This window comes from Mus caroli, unplaced genomic scaffold (genome assembly GCF_978045245.1).
Source record: "Mus caroli unplaced genomic scaffold, Mus_caroli_1 scaffold_4, whole genome shotgun sequence".
Taxonomy (NCBI): Eukaryota; Metazoa; Chordata; class Mammalia; order Rodentia; family Muridae; genus Mus; species Mus caroli.
The window spans coordinates 28413996-28431924 of record NW_028227259.1 but is presented as its reverse complement, the minus strand read 5'-3'; the positions used below and the strand labels follow the sequence as shown (position 1 = coordinate 28431924).

The window sequence follows — 17929 nt, the reverse complement described above, 5'->3', positions numbered from 1 at the left end:
ATTGTCTTGGAAGGAGAGTACATTAGTTTAGCTCCAAGAACAGTCCAGCTAAGGTCTCCTGGTGTTGTCTTGCTTGCTTTCCTGTCTGGGTTTACCTCCTCCATCTTTCACTTTTCCTGGCTGCCACAGAAGCTATGGAAATCACTGAAAAGCACAGAAATAAATAGTAGTTAGATGAGGTGGCATCCCAGGAGACTGCTTGCCTCATGAGGCGATCACTGTGTGGTCCACAGCTAAAAATGGAAAGACACAGCTCTCACCTCAAGGAGACAGTGAGGTTTTTTTTTTTTTTTTTTTTTTTAGTCAAATATGAGCAACTGTGGCTCAGGAACACATGCCCAGGCTATCCAAATTCCATGTTCCAATACGGTGACAGTTTTATAAGTATTTTTTTATTTCAATTTTCTGTTTTATGAAGTTTTTAGAGTAACAGAACAAACTCATAAATCAAGATGTTATTAAAATATACTGGTGGCAACATCAGGGGGGCACACCTCAGCAAAGCAGGAAGACATCCTTTCAGTAGGAGATAGATGTCACCTGCTGGCATTCTTGGCAGAATCCAGGGATCTGTTTGTATATTCTGGAAGGCCTTACATCACAGGGATATCAGGTCACACACAAAGGTGGGTAGTGAATAGCTCTTAATGGGACTGAGAAAGTCTGGTGTGCAATATCCCAACCTCTCCGTGGTCATGGAGGTCCTAGCCCATCAATCAGCCTTGCAGAATGTTCAGTGTAGATGTGGCTCTTAGGGAACTTCAGATAACACAAGGTGGACTTTTCCTAGGAGGTGGGTAGAGGACTTTCCCGGTATTTGTTTCCTCATTTCTGCCCGTGAGTTTCTGAACTGTGTCTTATGGTAGGGACTGTTGGGATAGAGGAGAATTATCAAGTTTCTGTTTCCAGCACGTTCACTCTCTGTGGCAGAGGTTGATGTTTTGGGAGCACAAAGGTGGATGTGTTACCAAAGGGAGCTTACCCTAGTCTGGGGGAATAACTTTAAGCATTCAGAACTAATGAATTCTACTGGTCTGGTGACTGGAGTCTGTTTCTCAAGGCAAGACTTCCAGAGATTTATATGGCTCTGTGCTGGACACCAAGCACCATCCCACCCATCATGAAGCAGTCCTTGAAAATCCATCAGCACTGAGAGGCTGAGCTCTACTAATCCCACACTTATTAATTTGAAAATTCAGATGCCACATGTTTCCCTTTGTTGCCAGAGATCCCTGTCCCTCAGCTATGTAGTCCACACCAGCTTAGAGCTTCTGCCATTTAGGAACCAAAGAGGCCCTTTATGTTCCAGTCAGTATGATGCAAGGAGAGGGGGCCAGAGTTGGTAGGAGCCAATGGAAAAGGCCTCTACCAAGCAGTGATGAGGACTCAGCATGGCCACCTTCTCCTCTCCTGCTTCCTGATCCTAATGTTTCCCTAGTCCCAGACACACCCCAATGCTCAAAATAAAGTACCACATAATCTCTTGCCCTTGGCCAATCCAGCCACCGAGGATGAGGATGCTGATGTGAAGAGGTTTCCATCTGTGCAGTGCTGTGAGGACAGAGGAGGGGAGCTGTGTTTGGGAAAGAGCCTTCCTGTGGAAACATGTGTCCTGCAATTCTGCAAGGGTGTATGCTATCTCCACCCCTGTCAACTAAAGACACATTTGACTCTTTCCAGTGCCTTTCTCATTACATTTTCTTCTTTCAATTGCTGGATCAAGAAATAATTTTTCTAACCCTGCTAATGATGTGGGAGTCTAAGAAATTCAGCCTCAGGAATATGGTAGAAGGCCTTGCATGTTAGTGAGGTTCTCCATGGTCCCTTCCATGTTAGTGAGGTTCTCCATGGACCCTTCCATGTTGGGAGGGTTCCCCATGGTCCCTTCCATGTTAGTGATGTTCTCCATGGACTCTTCCATGTTGGTAGGGTTCCTCATGGTCCCTTCCATGTTAGTGAGTTTCTCCATGGTCTCTTCCATGTTGGTGAGGTTCTCCATGGTCCCTTCCATGTTGGTAGGATTCCCCATGGTCATGAGTATGTAACTGGTGATTGCTTTTGCTCACCTAGCTCATTCACTTATTCAGTAAACTGTGAAGTGCTCCCTAAGGTCTTTTTCTTACTTTCCTCTCTAAGTCACTGCTGACACCGCTTGGTCAGGTTTAAACACTGATGGCTGGCTCGAGAGTTTCCATTTTGTCTGGGTCTCTTTCTAACTTCTCTACCTCTCTCTGGCAGGAAGCTTCTTTCTGTATATCTCTTAATGCAGACTCCACCATTCATTTCCTGATGATCATCTTTCCTTGTAGCTGACTTCTTTCTCAAGACTTTACCTAATACTAACAATTTTCTGTTGAACACATTCACACATGCACATATATACATACATACACAGATTCACACACATATACACATAGTGAGACACACACACACACACATGCATACATACCCACATAAGCACACATGCACACACACACAGATTCTCTGTCTCCATTCATTTTTCATCCTCCAAATCTGTAGCTACAAGTTCCCTTATGTCTCCTAAATGGTTGTAGAAATTCAATTATGTCCAGAACCAAGCATTCCATATTTGCTTGATTACAGTAGCATTCGGCATGATGTTACAAATGTGCTAAGTATTGCTTAATTATTTTATATTATCCGGGTGAGTGTTTTTTCTGCATACATGTTTTTGTGTCATATGTGTGCATGTTACCTATGGGGGCCCGAAGAGAGCATTCAATCCCCTGGAACTGGGGTTACAGACAGTCATGAGCAACAATGTGGGTGCTGGGAATTGAACCTGGCTCCCTGGGAAAACAGCCAAGGCTCTTAACTACTGAGCATTTTCCCAGCCCTGAAAACTAAGTACTGACTAACAGAGCTGTGCCACCATTGGCTAATGTCCCTACCGCCATTCAGAAGGGCTCCTTTTCCTTTCCTTTCCTTTCCTTTCCTTTCCTTTCCTTTCCTTTCCTTTCCTTTCCTTTCCTTTCCTCCTTTCCTCCTTTCCTCCTTTCCTCCTTTCCTCCTTTCCTCCTTTCCTCCTTTCCTCCTTTCCTTCTTTCCTTCTTTCCTTCTTTCCTTCCCTTCCCTTCCCTTCCCTTCCCTTCCCTTCCCTTCCCTTCCCTTCCCTTCCCTTCCCTTCCCTTCCCTTCCCTTCCCTTCCCTTCCCTTCCCTTCCCTTCCCTTCCCTTCCCTTCCCTTCCCTTCCCTTCCCTTCCCTTCCCTTCCCTTCCCTTCCCTTCCCTTCCCTTCCCTTCCCTTCCCTTTCCTTCCCTTCCCTTCCCTTCCCTTCCCTTGCCTTTCCCCTCCTCTCCCCTCTCCTCTAATCCCCTCCCCTCCTCTCTCCTCTCTTCTCTTCTCCTCTCCTCTCCTCTCCTCTCCTCTCCTCTCCTCTCCTCTCCTCTCCTCTCCTCTCCTCTCCTCTCCTCTCCCCTCCCCTCCCCTACTCTCCCCTCCCGTTCCCCTTTCCATCCCCTCCCCTCCTCCTCCCCTCCCCTCCTTTCCTATCCTTTTTCCTTTCTCTCTCCCTCTCTCCCTGTCTCCCTTTCTGCCTCTCTCTCTCTCTCCCTCTCTCCTCCCTCTCCTCCTCTCCCCCTCTCTGCCTCCCTCCCTCCCCCTCTCCCTATCCCTCTCCTCCTCCCTCCCCTCTCCTTCTCCCTCTCCCTCTCCTTCTCCCTCCCCCTCCTTTCCCCCTCCCCCTCTCCTTCTCTCTCCTCTCCCCTTCCCCTCTCCCTCTCCCCAAACCTCTCCTCCTCTATCCTCTCCTCTCCTCCTCCCTCCTCTCCTCTCATCTCCTCTCCTCTCCTCTCCTCTCCTCTCCTCTCCTCTCCTCTCCTGTCCTCTCCTCTCCTTTTTTAAAAAATCCTGTCTCCTTTTGGTAACTTGGGCACAGGCATTGATTGGTGGCTAATGAAATATTATGGGGTATTCATAGTTTTCTTGGGTGAATAATTAGCCATTCTTTTTTAAAGGTATTTTCTTCATTTACATTTCCAATGCAATCCCAAAAGTCCCCCATACTCCCTCACTTCCCTACCCAACCACTCCCACTTCTTGGCCCTGGCTTTCTCCTGTACTGAGGCATATAAAATACCTTGGTATGACTAAACTAAGGAAGTGAGAGATCTGTAAGACAAGAACTTCAAGTTTCTGAAGAAAGAAATTGAAGAAGATCTCAGAGGATGGAAAGATCTTCCATTCTCATGGATTGGCAGGATTAATATAGTAAAAATGGCTATCCTGCTGAAAGCAATCTACAGATTCAATGAAATCCTCATCAAAATTCCAACTCAATTATTCACTGAGTTAGAAAGCGCAATTTGCAAATTCATCTGGAATGATATCTAGGATATCTAGGATAGCAAAAATTATTCTCAAAAAACAAGAACCTCTGGAATAACCATGCCTAACCTCAAGCTGTACTACAGAGAAATTATGATAAAAACTGCATGGTATTGGTAGAGCTACAGACAGGTAGATCTATGGAATAGAATTGAAGACACAGAAATGAACCCACACACCTATAGTCACCTGATCTTTGACAAGGGAGCTAAAACCATCCAGTGGAAAAAAAGACAGCATTTTCAACAAATGGTGCTGGCACAACTGGCAGTTATCATGTAGAATAATGCGAATTGATCCATTCTTATCTTCTTGTACAAAGATCAAGTAAAAATGGATCAAAGAATTCCACATAAAACCAGAGACACTGAAATTTATAGAGGAGTAAGTGGGGAAAACCTTCGAAGATATGGGCACAGGGGAAAAATTCCTAAACAGAACAGCAATGGCCTATGCTGCAGAATCCTGAATCGACAAATGGGACCTCATAAAATTGCAAAGCTTTTGGAGGGCAAAAGACACTGTCAATAAGACAAAAAGGCCACCAGCAGATTGGGAAAGAATGTTTACTAATCCTAAATCTGATAGGGGACTAATATCCAATATAAAGAAAGGTCTCAAGAAGCTGAACACCAGAAATTCAAATAACCTCTTTAAAAAAAAAATGGGTTACAGAGCTAAACAAAGAATTCTCATCTGAGGAATATCGAAGTGCTGAGAAGCACTTGAAGAGATGTTCAATATCCTTGAATCATCAGGGAAATGCAAATCAAAACAACCCTGAGATTCCATCTCACACCAGTCAGAATGGCTAAGATCAAAAATTCAGGTGACAGCAGATGCTGGCAAGGATGTGGAGAAGGAGGAAATCTCCTCCATTGCTGTTGGTAATGTAAGCTTGTACAACCACTCTGGCATTCAGTATGAAGGTTCCTCAAAAAACTGGGCATAGTACTACCATTAGTTCCACCAATACCTCCCCTGAGCATATACCCAGAAGATGTTCCAACTGGTAATAAGGACACATGCTCCACTATGTTCATAGCAGCCTTATTTATAATAACCAGAAGCTGGAAAGAACCCAGATGTCCCTCAACAGAGGAATGGATACAGAAATTGTGGTACATTTACAAAATGGATGACTACTCAGCTATTAAAAACAATGAATTTATGAAATTCTTGGGCAAATGGATGTATCTGAAGGATATCATCCTGAGTGAGGTAACCCAAAGACAAAAGAAATCACTTGATATGCACTCACTGATAAGTGGATATTAGCTTAGAAACCTAGAATTCCCAAGATACAACTTTCAAAACACAAGAAAATCAGGAAGGAAGACCAACATGTGGATACTTCATTCCTTCCTAGAATAGGGAATAAAATATCCATGGAAGGAGTTTCAGAGACAAAGTTTGGAGTTAAGACAAAAGGATTGACCATTCAGAGACTGCCCCACCCAGACGTCCATCCCATAATCAGCCAAGAAACTCAGACACCATTGAATACACCAGCAAGATTTTCCTGAAATGACCCTGATATAGCTGTCTCCTGTGAGGTTTTCCAGTGTCTGGCAAATACAGAAATGGATGCTCACAGTCATCTAAAGGATGGAATACAGGGCCCCCAATGTAGCAGCTAGAGAAAGTACCCAAGAGCTGAAGGGGTCTGCAATCCTATAGGTGGAACAACAATATGAACTAATCAGAACCCCCAGAACTTTTGTCTCAAGATGCATATGTGGCAGAAGATGGCCTAGTTGGCCATTATTGGGAAGAGAGGCCCCTTGGTCTAGCAAACTTTATACGGCCTAGTACAGGAGAAAGCCAGGGCCAAGAAGTGAGAGTGAGTGGTTAGGGGAGCAGGGTGGGGGAAGGTATAGTGGATGTTTGGGATAGCATTTGAATTGTAAATGAAAAAAATATGTAATACAAAAAGAAAATTAAAAAAAAAACTATTTCAATAGACTTTAAAAAAGGGAAATATAAAAAAGAAATGATGATAAATCCAGAAAATTATGTGGGAAAAGGAAAACCCTGACTCGTGAGTTTACATGTTGATACATCTGCTCTGTAAACCAATGTTGGGAAATCTGAAAGAGGTAAAAGTAAATCTACCATATGACTCAACATTCCACTCTTTTACCTATGGTCAAATGGCATGACATCCTACTCCAGAGAAATCTGCTCAGCTATGTTCATTGGTACTGTAATCACAATAGGTAGGGAATTTAAACCATCTAAATGTCCTTGAACTGATGAAAAGATAAGGAAAACAGGGCACATACACACAATGTATATTTCAATTGTGAGGAAAAGTGAAATCAAGAAAGTTTCAGCTAAATGCCTGAACCTAAAAAATATACTGAGTGATAGAACCATACACAAGAAGAACAAACTCCACATGACATTGATCATTTGTGTTTCCTATCTCCCAATCTTTAGATGTAAGTAAATAACTTGGAGTAACCACAGAAGACATGAAAGAAAAGGAAGACCATATATGAAAAGAAGAAGCTCTAGAGAGAGCTATAGCAGGGTACAGGTGATATGAAGGAAAGAATGGAAAAAAGAGAAGTGTAGTTGTTGAAGGAGGAGAGAGAACATAACAGAGGAAGAGAGGGAACATCAATGGGAGGAGAGGCCCTTGGTCCTGTGAAGGCTCTATGCCCAAGTATAGGGGAATGCCAGGACCAGAAATGGGAGTGGGTGGGTTGGGGAGCAGAGGCAGCAGGGAAGGGATAGGGGTTTTTGGAGAGGAAACTAGGAAAGGGGTAACATTTGAAATGTAAATAAAGAAAATATCTAATAAAAAATAAATAACAATGAAAAACTTGAGAAAATATAAAAAGTCTACCATGTTATATTTATCTAAAATTGCATGCACACACAAACACACATACACACACACACTATGTATGTTTATATATATATATATATATATATATATATATATATATATATATATATATATGTGTGTGTGTGTGTGTGTATGCATCCATACATGTATGTATATATATATATATATGTATGCATGCATACATGTATGTGTATATATATGTATGCATATATATATATATGCATATAATTACTTGGTGTGATAATGCTTCCCTCAGGACCCATAGACATATTACAAGGCATAGAAAACCTCCTTTGGGCTGATGGTTGAGGGAGACCAAGGGACAATACAAGTAATCAACTGCTTTCTCCCTGTTTTGTCTCCTAAAACTAGAAGGTAAATCCCTATTCATGAGGGCACTAAACAGTTTGAGAACAGGACTTAGTGGAAGTGAGATGGGTGTGTTCCAGAAGCCTTCTTCCTGAGAACCTTTAGAGAAGTTAAATAAACATCAACCAAGCAGAACACATACATTACTCACACACACAAATACACATACACAAACACACAAACACTCACACACACACATATACTCACACACACACAGTGTCCTGATATAACTGAAAGAAAAAGTTTACGGGAATAAGAAAGTAGAAAAACAGGAAACAGAAAATCCCTTCAGTTATTTTATAAATATTAAGTTACTCTGAATTCAAGAATATTAACTGTCGGGGAAGGACTGGAGGAGCTGAAAGGGCTTGCAACCCTTTGGGGAGAACAATATCAACCAACCAGATCACGCTAGAGCTCCTAGGGACGAAACACTAACCAAAGAGGACCCATGGTTCCAGCTGCATATGTACCAAAGGATGCCCTTATGTGACATCAATGAGAGGGGATTAATTCTTTCACACATTAACTCTCCGATTCATCTCCAGGCTGAGTCAGTTCCATTCAGTAAATACTTACACAGTCACCTGGAACAAGTACTTCCACAATATACTCTTAGATCTTCTATGGCAAAAGGGGAGCTTCAATTGCCTTCCTAATTAGCACCAACAAAACACAGCAGTTTATAGTCAAGGACAACCGCATCTATCAAAAGCTATTTCCCAGAGTGACTTGGAAGGTTATTATATCTGGTGTGTGGTTATCACTGATGCTGTATTGCAAGCAAAACTGAGGCACATGACTCTGGCCTTCCTGATTTATTTTATATTCTTTTGTGATGGTTTTTATTTCCTCAGCAGCTGTAGTGCAATGACTGTATATTACTCAATGTTTGGCTACAGAGCCATGGATGGGTGTGTGTTACAGAGTACTTTATGTTAGGAGTAGGAGAATTCATGACAGCATGGATACAGTATGGAGGTGAATACATCTTAAAGTGTGTGTACATGCGGTAAGCCACATGATCCACACACAAGAGACCATCGCCTTGTGTATCCCTAGGTGGCTATGACTTCACACATATACAGGAAAGGATAGTTGGGTCTGGGTTTAGTCAGAGAAGATGCAACTGACCCTAAAGAGACTGAGGTCTCTGCAAGTTTAGAGGTCTGATGGGGTGGGTTTGGGGAACCTCGTGGACAAAGGAGGGACAGGGGAGGAGGTAGGGGATGTGGAAGAGACAGAGGGTAGATCTGGACTTTAAAAGAAAAATCATAAGTAAAATAAAAGCATAAAAGTTTTATTTTTTGCCGGGAGTAATGGCACACGCCTTTAATCCCAGCACTCGAGAGGCAGAGGCAGGTGGATTTCTGAGTTCGAGGCCAGCCTGGTCTACAAATTGAGTTCCAGGACAGCCAGAGCTACACAGAGAAACCCTGTCTCAAAAAACCAAAACATAACAAAATTAGTGTTATTTTTCTTGTGTTTCAGACTTGCTTTTCTTTCTAAGCAGAGTAAGTTTGTCACCTTTCTGGATAGACAGAATTAAGGAGCTAGAAAGTTGAGAGCAAAGATGGCTATTATACCAGCATGGGTTGAGCACATCACCAAATCAAGGACAGGGTAAGGGAGTGGGCCATGGAGCCAGCTGGAGAGCCACAGCCTCATGACTGGACTCCTGAGAGTACCAGGCTCCCCTGTGCCTCATTCAGTCCTCACTCACCTCACAAGATGAGGACTTGCTCACTCTTGCTTGTAGGGAGTAGAGCATTGATCACTTTGACCACTAGGGGGAGCAGTGATGAGGGGTCAGGACTAATTCAAAGGTGTATATAGGCAGATGGTCTGTTACCCTGCCAGTTGGGTGTGGTATCAGAGAAGGAAGAGTGGGTGAGCATAATCAGAGTGACATTTTCTCAGCGCCATGCTCTAAGTACAGTCTTGGGCAAGTGGGTCCATCAGACTGAGCTTTGGCTTCCTTTTCTGTCACTGATGATAAGAATCCAGACCTCACATTGATGTTGTTTAAGTGAGATGCATTGACAGCTGCCTAGCTATTGAAAAGAGATCAATATTATTGCTTATTACAGTGTAGACCCAGGGCCTTCCCTGGGAATAACAACAATAACGATTATGTTAGCAGCAATAGAAGTAAACGAAGGAATTATTATTAGATTTTTCCCATCATTTCTTTCAGTCAGGTCCAAGTTTAGGAGTGCAGGGGACTGGGCCTGGAGACTGCTGTAGCTGGTTCAGATTCACAGTTGCTTAGCTAGCCCCTGTGGAGAAACAGTGAAAGCCACTTTTGGCTACTAGGTCCAAGACATGCATAGGTAGGATAGCCTCTACTAGTCACTTGCATGGTGGTGGCTGTCTTGGGTTGAATCTTTGTCCATTGCACTGCAGCTCAAGGCTTTTCTTAGGATTAAATCAGGGAGAACTTAGGGGGATTTGACCAAGAAGAGACTTTTATGAGTTGTGCAGCAAATCCCAACTATGACAGGCAGCTTTGTTATGAATACCTTGTTTATATACAGTACTGGAAATGCCCAAGTCACTTCTCCTTCCACAGTAGGCCACACATCATGGTAATTCACTTTATGTTGCCTTCCTTTCTGGAGTTAAAATTCCATGTAAAGAAGAGAATAGATCCTATTATATCTGAACTCTTAAAATTGATCTTTGTGGATGGGTTTTTTTTTTTGTTATTTATTGTTAATATTTTTGGTTTCTGAACCTGTTTTGTTTGCAAGAGGAGTATGTATTCTACAGGACTGTGACTGTAGCTATTCTGAATTTGGGTGCAGGGAAGCATGTTCCAATATGCCATTCTTACAGTAAACTTTTTTTATAACCCAAATTAAATAACCATGTACAAATTACAGAAGCTGACAGAAAAGTCTCTTACATATACAAATATGCATAAGAGTAGACAATGCAGGGGATAATAGGTGTGTATGCTGAGTGCTTACAGAAGCTGGCTTGCCCTAGGCCACCCAATATTCTTCCAGAATTCCCCATTACTGTTGTGCTCATCTTGTCCAGCAAGAAAAGATGCAACAAGGTCGGATTCTTCTCAACAGCTTTCTTTATTTCAGGAACACCTCCATGCTACTGGGAAACTCAGGGAAACCCCTGGAGGACCGCCTACATCCACCCCAGCACTGTGGAGAGCTATGTGTCCTCCTGGGATTCGTCAGTATGTCGGCCCCTTTGATGTGTAACACCCTCTCAGAGGGTTTGGCGCCAGATTCGGGCTGGAACCTGTACAATGGCTTTGTTTAAGGCGCTGGTGTACTGGAGGTCCAGGGCATCTTTTGGGCGTGCGGCTGCCTACACATTACACCCTTCACTTCACCACCTACCCTGTTCTTGTGTTAAGACTCCCACTTTGCAACAAACTTATCACACAGGGATTTTACACAGTTTGGGGAGGGCTTGGATCACAGGCAAAAAAACAGGTCATGAGGGATCTTTTTTTTTTTTTTTCAAGTAGAACAGTTTGCTACTATGCTTAGAACAAAAAGAAATACATTATTGTAGCTTATAGCAAAAAAATAAACAAAAAAATAAAAAAGAAAAACAGCAAAACATAAAAACAAAACCCAATCCATGCTAAAGTGGTTAGGGACAGGAAAGACGATCTCATTAACCTTGAGTGGCCAGCCCCATGTAGCACTATTGCCCTGTTTCCCATGTTTAGCTGCTGCCAGGCTGTTCATACTTCCAATGCCACCCACCACCTGTGGCTAGCCTCCAGTGAGCTGGCTGCCACTCACACTTCCCCTTTACCTCTTAAAATAATAACACAAAACCCTTGTAATATGCCAGACAAATTTATTAGGGGAAATCTACAACCACAAAATGCCCATGTAAACAATGCAAAACTCAACACATACAAATACAACCTGCACACTTAGATCAGGAAAATGTACCTACATTACTCTATTTCCCATTTATGAAATCCCCAGTTACTTATGGCCCCTAGAGCCCCGTAGTCCAGCACCATCTTCCTAGTCCTCCTTATTTTGTCCTTCATTCCCTCTCTCTTCACCATCTCACTTCCCCTCTCTAAAAATCTCAGCTCTGCCTTTCTTCCCCCTGCCCAATAAGAGCCTCTAGCCTTATCTGATCAATTAAGATTTCACCTGACTGCACCTGTTTTTAGGGACTCTTGAGGGAGCAGAGCACACAAACAGCAATATTCCTTCCACCCCTTTTTGTTCAATTAAAAGGCTCTGAACACAGAAATAGCAGTGGTAATATCAGAGCCGTGTATACATGCCTGGCAGCCTAGGACACTGAGTGTGGGCAGGTCAGGCACTGTACCTACAGATCTTCTGAGATTCTCCTCTCAAGTGGATTTGAACCTGTTCATCTAATACAGCATATTCACTGGAAGGGCAAAATGCAACGGCAGGAAGTGTGGGGATGCCTCAAAGGTTAGAGCATCTGCTACTCAGAAGAAGACCCACATGGTACCTAACAATCATCTCCAGGAATGGTTGTGATTCCATTTGTGCTCTGAGGGAAATGTCCCTCAGGAGGAGCCACATACAGTATTATATTCAGTAGGAAAAACACCCATTCACATAAATGTTCAACATAAGTCTAATCAGCAACAGCAAAACAAAGCAAGTTTATGGTCAAGGACAACAACATCTATTAAAAGCTATTTCCCAGCAAGAAATGGAAGGTCATTATGTCTGCTGTGTGGTTATCACTTGACGAAGATGAGCTTTGTGAATGCCTTAAAGAAACAGACAGACTAATGCTCTGGTGGCAAGAAGCAAAGCTTTACTGATTTCTACAGCTTAAAAACACGGGTTATGACTTTGCCAATTAGGCCCAAACAATAACATTTTTACATAGTTGCACCGGGCAGACAATATTATCATTTTTGGAGTCATTTCCTCAGAAAGAGAACAAACTTCACAAGAAGAAACTGTTATCTGCAGACCCAAGGACATTTTCCTCTCCGGGTAAATATTAACTCTTGACTAGAAACAAGGAAAAACTCTGGCTCACAGAAAGCCATGTTTAGACATCCCTCCCTTTCAGGAGGGACGACCCCTGAACTTTCTCCCAGTTAATGGCTCTGACCTTTTCAGGCCAGAACCAAAGGGAAGCTATTGCTCGCCTCAATAACTGATGCACTGTTGCAAGTAAACTGAGGCATATGGCTCTGGCCTTCCTGATTTATTTTGTATTCCTTTCTGAATGTGTTTATATCCTGAGCAGCTCTAGAACAATGATTGTATATTCCTCAGTATCTGGTTCACAGGATCATGAATGAATGTGTGTGTGTGACAGAGTGCTATATGTTAGGAGTATGAGAATTCATGACACCATGGATGCAGTATGGCAGTGATTACATCACCAAGTGTGTGTCCATGGGGTAAATAAAATTATTGATACACAAAAGTTCATCACCTTGTATACCCCTAGGTGGCTATGACTTTACTATATAGCCCTGGCTGTCTGGAACTTACAAAATCCATCTCTGGATGTGAGTTCTAGGTCTACAGTAGGGGATAGAAAACCTGAATAAGGAAGATGGTCTCAAAAGTCACAACTTGCAAATCCATTTTTTGCATAAGAAATAGAATTTTTAAAAAATAGGTTTTACAATTTCAATTAATATAGAGATAAAGGCAAAAATAAACAATGAAATAAAAGAATAAGAACATATAACTTCTAAATAACATAGCAACAACTCTAAGAACAAAAAATGAAAACTTCAACCAAAACTATAAAAAAAATTATTGTTCATCTTTTTTCTGCACTTTTAGCAGCACAGACCTATAGCCTGTTACTCCTCTTGGACATTTGTTAGCAGTGCAGTCACCTCCGTTCTCTGCCAAGAGGAATTATCTGAAGAGAAAAGGGAATAACACCCTGAATCAGCCATGGCTTCCTAGTTAGGGCCTATTCCCACTCAGGACATGTGATATAAAGAGATTCATCTGAGGAAGATTCATCTGAGGAAGATTCTGGATGCTGGAGATCAGGGTCAGCAGGGGCCTCCTGGCATGACAACGCATTTTGCAAGATGATCTCTTCTTTAGCTGTGGCCAATCCCAGCTCTCTAGCAGTTTCTGAGACCTGGGAAAGGAAGGCAATTACTAAGACACAGGAATGGTGGGGAAAGGCATGGCAGCTGTCAGACCTTTATCTCCCACTACCTCATCTTTACTGGACAGTCAACATTAATATGCTAACTGAAATTACTGATGTGAAATCTGCAGATAGGACCCAGAATTCACTCAAACCTCCACATAGCATTCCACCTATCTGAAGACATGCATGCAAGAATGTGACATGTTATTCACCTGTCACCCTGAGTGGACAGAAGACTAAAGCAGAGTTGAAAGGTTCACTTGCCAGTGATAATAGTGCCTCCAAAGAGGCTAATTCAGAGTCTCACAAGAGGCTCACTTCCTAGAATACTTGTGTGAAAAAAGAGCAAAGAACAGCTACATTCCATGAGGAGGTCGGCTGCTTGGAAGTATGGATTAGAAAGTTGGTGGGAGGAAGCAAAGATAGATTCTATTGTGCCAATTATCAGATAGTCATAGCCTGGCCAAATTGTTTGTCCCTACCTGATGTTCTTTAGTCTCCAGGTTGTTGGTCTTCTCCTGTTCTTCTGTACCACTCAGGTTCAACTCCATCAAACATTGACGAATGACGGCCCAATCAGCCAGTACTTCCTTCTTCTCCTGCTGCAATATTGCCAACTTCTTATTTATAAGATTCTTCTCCAGCAGGAGCCGGCTGTGCAGGTTACTGGAAACACACTCTGCATGGTAAGTTCCTGCAGCCTCCTCCTCCCATTTCTACATACAGGTCCCATTAACCTGACCTGTACCCTGATTCCTGTGAAGACCTAATACAATCCACAAGAATACATCCATGACATCTGTACAAACAGCAAATAGCCATTTCATGGAAGAAGAAATTTGTGCTGCAGTCCAAACACCAAAAGGGTCCATGTTTTTCCAAAAGAAACAGGGATCTCCATCTACTCATGACAGCCCATGCATTGGGACAATACCAATTAGTAGGGTGCAACTACAATCAGGGTAGTCATTAGAACCAAAGGGAGGGCACTCTATCCTCATATTACACCTCACTTAGCTCTGTAAAACCCTGCCTGAGCCCCACAGGCCCAGTACAACATAATAACCTTCTGATGATCTGAATCACTTGTCTGTTTAGAGGCTCCTGAGGATGCCTGAAGAACACTGGCAGTGGTAACAGTCTCCTAGAGACCTAGGAAAACTGAGTCCAAAAATCCAAGGGACACTGATGCCTAAAAAGCATAAAGTATAGAACCAGACCTGTAGTCTCCCGACCAGAAACAAAGGAAGGCAGAAATGGCCATTTCACAAGTGTTGGCCTCCCAGACAAGTACTTACCGATAGAAATTTATCTCCTTCATGAGCTCCTGCTTGTTCTCTCGGGCCTCCATGTTCTTGTTCTCTAATTCATGTAGGAATGTCATGATCTCCTTCTCCTTTAATTTCAGTTCTTTATAGTGTCCATTTGGCCTGTGGTAGGGCCTGGCCCCAGGAAGACAGAACTCCATAAACTTAGGCTTTTAGTAACACATGAACTCAGGCTGGGTCCTGGACTACTGCAGCCATGGAAACCACACACTGCATTCTAAATGCTGGGATTTTCTTAACCTTGGGAAACTGGCTATCCTGGCCCCTGAACACCAGAAGCTAGGCATCTAGATTGAGGGTGCCCTGGCTCCCTGCGTTACTCAGTAAGTCTGAAGGGCAGACTAAGCAGTTATGTTCTCAGGGGTCTAGGCTACAGGTCTTTACCCACCAAACAGCTGTGATGGTGTTTCCCCTGTTTCCAAAAAAGAAATTCTAAATCCTGGATACCTAATACTGTAGAGACAGTTATTATATATAATTCTGGAGATGAGTCCAGACATCACCACAGATTTATAATCTGCCCCCAAAATACAAAAGTACTAACACATGTGACAACATAGTCAAAGTGCAATGCTATTTAAAGTGGGGACTACCAGGCCTCAGGACCCACCTCACCTGGATACTCTTAGGTAAGTAAATCCTCAGGCCAAAACACCTACCCCTAGATTCCAAATTGTGGAGAGAAATTAAAACATACAAAACATATTCACAGGTCTGTACCTGTGCATGCACATAGACTCACAGACTTAGACCTATACACAGGATGGAGAAACAAAGAGTGAGAGAATGAAAGAGAAAGAGAGACAGAGACAAAGGGAACACAATGAGAGGTAGAGTAATGCATGCAACATTACTGCCTCAGAGTATAAGGCACACAGACAAACAGGAACAGGCATGAACTTCAGGCATTCTAATCAAGCACTGAGAAGAACCATGTGGGACCAGGCCCCTCCAGCTGCTACCTGGAGGTTCCAACACTCAGTCACCTTCGAAACAAGTAAAAACACAACTACAAACTCCCATCACCTAGCAACCTCCGGTCAAAGGCTTTCCAAATGAACCATAGGAAATCATCACTGCCTCTATCCCTGAGTTCTTCACTCAGACTCCAAGTTCCTCTTTTCAAGTGGAGGGAGCAGAAGAGTCTATTTCCCTTCTCGCTCCTGACAAAACTTCAGGTGTGGCCACTCCTCTAATAAGTATTTAGGGGCATGAAGTGAGGCCCAATTATGTTCTGGTGGTATAGCTTCCTAGAACCCACCCCTTTAAAAGCATAAGATGAAGGAGGCATTGCAGACCCCGGAATGACACCACAGGTATGGAGCAACGTATACCTGTTGTTCATGGATCCCTCGGTCACATAGATCAGGCGATCTCTCAGCTCATTTGTCTCCTGGGTAGTGAGCTGGATCTCTTTGATCAGCTCGTTCTCTTCCTTCTCAAACTGCTCCTTGCTCATGACAGGTATAGGGGATGATGTCTGTCTGTGAGCCACTGTAGGTAGATGAATATGAGAATATTTGATGTGAGAATGCAAAGAGTGTGGACTTACCAAAGAGAAGGAAAAAGGCCTGTAACCTAGTGACACCACCAAGAGATTGGTCCCAGCATGAGATTTCTTCTGAGTTGATCTCAGTTCTAACATCACTCTAGAGAGATCAGGTGATGTAAGTAGCCAGATGTATCCTCATTCCCCCTTAAACGTGCTTATGAGGACCAGAGAGATGTCTTCTTCAGGGTACAACTTGGCTTCAGAGCCCTGAGCCCTGTGGTTTCACAAGTCAGACTACAAATTCACTATCACAAGTATTTGAGATCTTGCGGATGCTCAGATATCCAACCTGTTACTCTAAGCCAAGGAATTGGCTTAATAAGTCAGGCAGGGGGAGAATATGTTCATCACAATGATCAACTTCCCCCCTGAAACACAAAACATCCCAGAAGTAAAAATAAAATCCCCCTCTGGGTCTATCAACTGCTTGTTCTTTGTTTACAGTATAGAAATGGCTGCCACCCACAATTGGTGATAAAGAAAGGTAAGGTAGGAACTGTCACAAACAGGAGGTCAGAGTAGTTCTGAGAACATGACATCATGGTCTGGAGCACCATTCTCTCCCTGTGACTAATGTCAGATAACTACAGGAGCTAAAAGAAGCCATGGACTGAAATGCAGGTATTCCCTCCCTCAAACTGGCATAGCTTAGACCCGCTGTCACTCCTGATGGTCTCATTCTGTCCCCAAGTAACACCCACAATACCCAGTGCAAGTCAAGACTTGAAGTTCATAGCCTAACAGCTTTGACCTTGCCAACTCCTGCCTTAGGGGATGGAAAAGTACTGTTCTGAAATCCTTGATGTTCAAGAATTGTGATAACCATGGAAGTTTTTTTGCTACCCAGAGTCTCCAGTTCCACATCACTAGAAAGGCCAGCTCAGGCCACCCCTACCAGGAAGCTCAACATCCACTTCCCAGGACTTACTCCTCATTCGCCAAGTCCACCTCCTTCGTCCTTCATTACTCTCAGATGGAAGGCCAGCATCCTTCGTCCCCTCTCTGGTCTCTCTCCCATCCACATTGGTTCTCTGAAAAAGTCTACCAAGTCGGGCAAGCAGGGCCATCACTGCAATGTCCAGTCTCTGACTGAGAAATCTCAGTCAGCTTGTTGTAACTACAACACTGGTGACATCACAGAGGTTGCTTAGAACTCTCCAGGAGACAATAGAATGTCCAAGAAGGGACTGCTGATGTCATGGACTACATAAAGCCTTTGGTTCCCTGCTAATGTTCTCCCTGTACTGACAGGAAGCTGAGCTGCTCTTTCCTGGGGCATAGCCATTGAGCACATCCTCCTTCCAAAGCCAGGGTTTGCTCTAGGCTTGATTGGCCACACCTAAGTAATTCCTATAT

General features: G+C 43.1%; 1 protein-coding gene and 1 pseudogene across 1 annotated transcript; both read right to left on the bottom strand.

The window, feature by feature from the left end:
* Window positions 1-17929, bottom strand: part of LOC147005102 (actin-related protein 3B-like) — a 242741-nt pseudogene that overhangs the window by 34210 nt on the left and 190602 nt on the right.
* LOC147005110 (disks large homolog 5-like) lies at window positions 13432-17640 on the bottom strand. The gene is made up of 5 exons (XM_085836546.1): window positions 17502-17640; window positions 16356-16515; window positions 14992-15135; window positions 14176-14359; window positions 13432-13678 (listed from the first exon to the last, which is right to left on the bottom strand). Exons 1-5 carry the CDS (start codon window positions 17638-17640, stop codon window positions 13502-13504), a joined length of 804 nt encoding a protein of 267 aa, XP_085692672.1. The 3' UTR covers window positions 13432-13501.